At 41.1% G+C, this 7,065-nt stretch overlaps 2 protein-coding genes across 2 annotated transcripts; one reads left to right on the top strand and one right to left on the bottom strand.

Annotated features, from left to right (window-relative positions):
- Window positions 1-477: 477 nt before the first annotated feature.
- dnaaf1 (dynein axonemal assembly factor 1) lies at window positions 478-2,874 on the bottom strand. Its single transcript, XM_074641731.1, has 2 exons — window positions 1,799-2,874; window positions 478-1,722 (listed from the first exon to the last, which is right to left on the bottom strand). Exons 1-2 carry the CDS (start codon window positions 2,730-2,732, stop codon window positions 611-613), a joined length of 2,046 nt encoding a protein of 681 aa, XP_074497832.1. The 5' UTR covers window positions 2,733-2,874; the 3' UTR covers window positions 478-610.
- A 60-nt stretch (window positions 2,875-2,934) lies between these two features.
- Window positions 2,935-6,394, top strand: mrpl44 (mitochondrial ribosomal protein L44). Its single transcript, XM_074641738.1, has 4 exons — window positions 2,935-3,180; window positions 4,720-5,188; window positions 5,336-5,514; window positions 5,707-6,394. Exons 1-4 carry the CDS (start codon window positions 3,002-3,004, stop codon window positions 5,879-5,881), a joined length of 1,002 nt encoding a protein of 333 aa, XP_074497839.1. The 5' UTR covers window positions 2,935-3,001; the 3' UTR covers window positions 5,882-6,394.
- The last annotated feature ends 671 nt before the right edge of the window (window positions 6,395-7,065 follow it).

Consider the following 7,065-nt stretch of genomic DNA (forward strand, 5'->3'; position numbering starts at 1 on the left):
GTTGAAATGGGCAGTGGTCAGGATCACACAGATCCAAAACAAAAACAGATGTTCCCGCCCGGAATGGAAATTTCAAAGGAGAACATAATGGCTGCAGCATTTGTTGTGGGAGAAGCCAGTATTTCAATTTAGCGTGTTTCCTTAATCTTTGATGACATATCATGGTCAGTTTATGATTTATTACATTAAATGTATTCCATATTGGTCCTTTTAAAGTTAGTGTGCAATCAGTTCAAAAGAATTCAAATCTAGCCATTAACATCGGTGTTATCCTAATATGAAGATATAAAGCTATTATTGCCACTAAAGGAAACCATGAAAGAAAAATGTACAGATCATGTAAGATTTATTCTGTTTTCACAGTGTTACAATTAACAACCATATAAATAAAATGGCTTTGAAATTCTTAAACAGAAACATGTCAGACAAAGAATTATATTTCACAATAAAAACAGCTAAATATTCATTTTTAAAAATAAAGTTGTGCCTTTGTGAGCTTTTCATGCTCTCACACGAATGGGTCTATTGCCTGCCAGCATTGAGACAGACATGTGAGACTGTAGTTGGTCACTTTAATCTGACAAAAAATACTCTAAAACATTGAGAAACATCATTCCAGCTCCTCAATCAGGCAGCGTGGTGGAGAAGAGGTTTGCTTTGCTGGTTCAAAAATGAGTGGCTGAAGGGTATCCCCATCTTCTGGATACACTAATGATGAAGGATCGTTAGAGACCTCAGTTGATTTGTTGCAGCCGCTCATTAAGAACAATGAATTTCTATCTTGACAAAAGGTGGGGATGCCCTCGCTATGATTCCCGATAGGTTCCTCCTCATCGCTGCCTCCTGATATGACCTCTATTCTAGGCTTGAAAACTTGCTGAGAAGATGAGAACATTGCCGTGAAGTCCTCTGTGTCCACATCCTCCAGATCAGGCAGGTCATCAATACGTAGTGAGCGATGAGGTGGGAGGTGAATGGTTTCCAGCTGGTCTTCATTCTCCAGCTCTGTAACCAGTGGTCCGGGAGCATGTGCTGGTACGACATCGCCTGCTTCAGGAGGAGCTGCCCTGACCAGAGAAGGCTGATTCTCACTCATGTTTGCCTGCTCTCTCTCCACTTTATTACTCATAAACTGCTGGTTTTGTTGTTGTTTGTCATTTTCTACTTTCTCTGTCTGTAGCATCTTTCCTCCAATACTTTCTTGCTCTTGTGCTGAGTGCTCTGGATTCACCCCCTCTTTCTCCTCTGCGGGCTGCTCTATCTGTGATTCCTCCTGGTCATCTTTCTCTAACTGTGATTCCTCCTCATCATCTTTCCCTAACTGTGAATCCTCCTGGTCATCTTTCTCTAACTCTGATTCCTCCTCATCATCTTTCCCTAACTGTGAATCCTCCTGGTCATCTTTCTCTAACTGTGAATCCTCCTGGTCATCTTTCTCTAACTGTGATTCCTCCTCATCATCTTTCTCTAACTGTGAATCCTCCTGGTCATCTTTCTCTAACTGCTCCCCCTGGACGCCTAAACCTTGACCTGGCTGCTCTGCTTCTAGATGTTCACAGTTTGGCTGATGCTCATTGGGCCCATGTGTTAATGAGCTCTGCAAGAACTCATCATGGGCATCCAGGCAGTCCTGCACAAAGGTTTGGATCTTCTCTCCTTGTGATGAAGTCACAATCTGGGTGTCATTTTCCTCACATGGAGTCTCTGGAGTGGTGGAAGCCCCTGAAATGAGATCATACTGTTTTAAAAAGCAAATGTATTCTGTGTATGCGCACTAGGGCAGTACAAATTAGTTCACCTGTCTCCTGTAGCTCTCGTAGGCGTCGTCTTTCCTCTGCTGTCTTTCGAATCTCCGCCATGGCGTCCAAGCTGTCCTGAATTTTCCTCCTCTCTCTTGTTTCCCATTGCTCCCTCTCTTTACGCTCCCCTTCCAGCCCTCCCACCGCCCAGGCCTCTGCACACGCCCTGTCTTTTGGGAACACGGGGCGGTCATCAAGGAAGGTGAGCTGCTTGAGACGCACAATCATGGTCTTCCTGTAGTTTGGGATTTTTCTCACCACCTCATTTCCTATTAGATTTAGCACTCGCAGCTCTGGCATGGCCTCGAGCACCAGGAGGATCTCAGGGTCGTATAACAGATTGTGGGACACGTCCAGCACACTGATGGCCAGACACTGACTCAGATGCTCCACATCCCCCACAGTCTCCAGCTTGTTGTGGGCTATCTGCAGAGTGCTCAGCTCAGGAAGGCAGGAGATGTTCTCTACGGTGTGTACGTAGTTGTTGGACACATTCAGGGTGCAGAGCTTCGTGAGAGGTTCAAGGTTTTCCAGCTTGTAGATGAGGTTCTGCTGAAGGAACAAGCAGCGCAGATCAGTCTGGGCCTCCAGGTTCTCGATGCGTTGAAGCCCATTGCTTTCCAGCCAGAGACACTTCAGTCCCGTGTACTCCTCTAGGTTCTCAATGAAGGATAAACCTTTGAAATGCAGGTACAGTGTGTCATTCAGGTGAGGTGTTATGTAAAGTTTGTTCTCTTTACAGTGCTCTTTCAGGAACTTCTTGGTCATTCGTGGCCATGAATGCAGCTTTTTCTCATTGTTTTCTTGTGGTCCATCCTTTATCGTGGCATCAACTTCATCTTTGATAGAATAAGTTATGTCTGCATCTCCACTTGCCTTTTGAGTCACCACTTTATCTCGCACCGTTTCCTGGACTTCAGGAGCAGACATCATCACAAAAATATATCAAACTAACAAGCAGGAGAACTAGAAATAATCTATACTTATTTTTTGTATATGAATTGTAATAATTAGTGATGTTTTCTCCCGTAAATTTCACTCCTCAGTCCTCTCCGTCCGCTAGTTTATGTTTGTTTCCATGGTAACGCTCCAGTCGTTACCCTGATAGGAACGGAACGGTCTGGCAGGCCCGGATGTTGTTTCTTGTTCCGCTTCGGACAGATTAAGCTGCTACACTCTTGCTGCTGTCAGTAGCAGTCAACATGGCGTCCGGATTCCTACTGAATCGTGGTGCGATGATAACATTAGGAATTCACTGTCAGCGTGTGAGCAGAAACGTGTCGCTGTCGCAGGTCAGAGAGAAGAAGCGGTGGATGAAAGCGTACACTCACCTCATGGCGAAGAAGTTAAAGCTGGAAGGAGCTCCAGCACCGAAACCACGGTGAGGCTGACACCAGAGTTCACTAGAGAGCATCTCAAGGCCACTCATGAGTCTGTGTGGCTGTATTCATCTCAGCCGATTGAGTAGGCTTGATGTATAAAATAGTATAATTACATTACACACATTGTCAGCGACCTTTACTATCAAAAGAGACATTTTAGTAAAAATAAAAAAATCTGTCTTGAGCTGCAAAACATTTGAGCATTGTGATGAAGGTAACACAGTTTATAGTCTAAGTATATAGTATAGAAGTCTAATGCACAGGGAGGGACAAAGAGCAATGTACTATGGAGTATTAGGGTCACACTGAGGGAATACAAATCGGAGATTTACAGAATAAAGTCATAATATTACGAGAAAAAAAGAAAATAACTCGTAAAATTACTACTTTATAATATTGACTTTATTCTCACAATACTATGAATTTTTTCTCTTAAACATTATTCTCATAATATTACAACTTTTTTCTCTCATAAACTTGTGACTTTATTCTCATATTTCAACTTTTTGTCTCATGAACTTTTGACTTTTTTCTTGTTATATTATGACTTTATTCTCGAAATCTGAGATTTCGAGAATAAAAAAAATATTCCAAACTGGGTCTTACATGCTTTGCACATTTTTTTTTTTACTTCTGACTAGTGCTCTAAGTACGTGTTAAAACTGACAGACATTCTTACTTACTGTACACTAGAGTTAAAGGGGAACTACGCCCATTTTCAGAATTCATACATGTAATTCCTATGGTCTATGACAGTCCAAAAATATTAGTAAACACGAACAACTCTCTCCCAAATCCAAAAACTAGAGTGCTAAAACTCAAATTTGAAATGTAATAGGGTATAATACGTGGAACTGCTCCACCCCGTTGTACCATAGACCTACAACAATGATAAATAAAAATGAAAATGTAAACAAAAAAACAGTTATTCATTTCCATTTTTAAAAATCCACAGGGAGCCCCTGGAGAGGAGCTAAAGAGCCGCATGTGGCTCCGGAGGTTGCAGACCCATGTCTTAGGGTATAACGTCTGGAGCTGCTCCAATGACAATGAATAAGAGACTGATTTTGTGACCCACAGAATGTTTGTTTTCTTTTTTTATACCCAAATGAGCTTTATTCTATTGTATTGTTGTCATTTGTGAAACAGAAAATGTACCCATACACTCCCCTGGGTGCTCTCATCTATAACATCTTTCCAAATTCATTGTCTGTGGAGCAGTTCCACGTATTATACGCTATTACATTTCAAATTTGAGTTTTAGCACTCTAATTTTTGGATTTGGGAGAGAGTTGTTCGTGTTTACTAATATTTTTGGACCGTCATAGACCATAGGAATTACATGTATGAATTCTGAAAATGGGCGTAGTTCCCCTTTAACCCTAGTGTACAGTAAGTAAGAATGTCTGTCAGTTTTAACACGTACTTAGAGCACTAGTCAGAAGTAAAAAAACATTTTTCCCAAGTATGTAAGACCCAGTTTGGAATATTTTTGTAGACAGGACTCAGAGTTAACTCCATGTTTGACTTTCTTTCAGCTCTCAACAGCCTCAATGGAATTTCCATGCTGAGGTTCAGGCTTTCAGCACCCGCCTCCACGAAAACTTCTCCCTGGAGGTACTGAAAACGGCCTTCATCAATCCCTGTTACTTGCGGGCCGAGCAAGAGAGGAGACAGAGTTTAGGCGTGGACTCTGAGGCCACCGCTCTTGCTCTGAAAGATAACATTCAGCTGTGTGAAAAGGGAGTGGGTTTCACTAAAAGCGTCCTAACCGACTGGTGCAGGGCCAGTTTCCCGAGCCTGCCGAGTGAGGGGGTGGAGAGTGTCGTAGGGAACCTCACGAGTTCAGCGGTTGTGGCCTATGTAGCGAGAAATCTCGGTGTTGAAGACCTAACCATGAGTGCAGAGTGTCCTGTTCCTGATGATGTGCTTCATTCTACATTCATGGCGGTAGTTGGTGCTCTACAGGAGAGCAGCGGAGCAGAGCAAACTGGATTGTTTCTCAGGGTAAGAGGCTTGCCGCAAAGAGTATTTTGGGGTACTCGATAATTAGTTTAAAGGAAATATAATTTGTCTATCTTAAGGCTCTTGAGTTGGCTCCATTGTTTGTGCAGTAGTATGACATTTTTCCTTTTTCTTCTCCCCTCTCCGTAGGATTTCTTGGGCACTCAGCTGATAGGGAAGGACCTGTTTGATATGTGGACAGTTGTCAACCCCATGGGACTATTGGTGGAGGAGCTTACTAAGAGGAACGTTCCACTGCCAGAGCCTCGCCTTATCAGGTCTGCTGGAGCCAGTACCGTCCTGCCACTATACTTTGTCGGCTTGTACAGGTATGTGATCTACTGTCAAAAAAAATATTTAAGAGCTGATGTCCTAAAAAATCAAGTTACATTACAAGTTACACCGTTGAAGTTTGAGTGAGATGCAGATAATTCATAATAGACTTAATGGTTGAAAGTGTTTTGTGTATAACCTGCCTAGTATACTTATTTTTTGGTGTTTGTTTACGTGTGTTGAATCAGTGACAAGAAGCTCCTGGCTCAGGGTCCAGGAGAGACACTCGCAGCAGCTGAGGAAGAGGCAGCTCGTGTGGCCCTCCGGAAACTCTACGGCTACACTGAGAACCACAGACCCCTCGACTTCTCTCCACTACAGCAGCATCAGCAGCCATTAATACAATCCGTCGGCAGTAATTAATTAAGTAACAACTCTTATGCTGCAGCAGAACGTAATTTAAAGGCAGTGCAGTTGAACAGGAAAGTGGCATGAATCTACTTAAGAGATAATTTGAGATATAGTACATCTCATTCATGGATAACAGAGTTGCTACGGATTGTAGGGAGAAAGTTAAGGAAAATAAGGTCACCATCCACCTTATGAAACATTAGTCCAAAAGTGCACTAAACAGGATTGTTGCTGTTGGGTATGTAAATGTCAGTTCCACCACACAAAGGAGAACAAAATAAACCTTATTCTCCACATAAAAAGTGTGACGTATGGTGTAAGATCCAGGTTTCCACTGTATCAGACAGAAATCGAAGCGTCCCAGAGCTTACCTTGGATAATAACCGATATGTTCAGCAGTCCATAGCACAAAATAGCCCTGATATCTGGTTGTCCTTGTAAATAATACAATTGCCATTTGGTTTACTTGGTAGTCTGTTATAATATGTGGTTCATCTGTAATAAAAAGTAATACGTATACACCATGACTTTGTTCATGTGCATTTTTTGGATCATGACTATTGCACATTATTGTGTATGCTCTTATGAAAGATGAATGTATGTGGATATAAACTTGATATCTAGATTTTTTTTCCCAATATTTGATACATTACTTTCATCTGTAGGTTATTGCTTAAGGATTTGAAGTATTTCCATTTGATTTTTGTAAATAAGTCATGTGTTTAAGAGTCTAATGGCAAGTATCTTTTCAAACATGTACATGGAGGAGATTAGTCCATGGAAATTGTTCATAATCTCTGCAGAGGACTAACACGTTCAGCTCTCATTCTTTTAGGCATAAGAAAAAATTGTACTGTAACGAATGAATGAAAGACTTTATTTCGAACATAAAAATAAATAAAAATAATAACAAACAAAACAAGAGTAATAGAGTCCGAAAAGGAGTAGGTAGAAGTTAAACTTATATTTCCCTACACCTTTCTCACTCCTCCTCTAATAACTCATATATCATTGAATTATGATATAATATAATATATAAACTATCCCAGATTTATTTAATCTAATAATAACTTTCTTTATTAACAAATTCAATTTCTTTTTACATGGTTTCGCCTACATTGCGTGTTTTATTTTGTGGTATTTTCTGAAATTAAAATGCCGCATTACATCAAAAACTTAAGCATTATAAACACACC

Source organism: Sebastes fasciatus, chromosome 7 (assembly GCF_043250625.1).
Source record: "Sebastes fasciatus isolate fSebFas1 chromosome 7, fSebFas1.pri, whole genome shotgun sequence".
NCBI lineage: Eukaryota > Metazoa > Chordata > Actinopteri > Perciformes > Sebastidae > Sebastes > Sebastes fasciatus.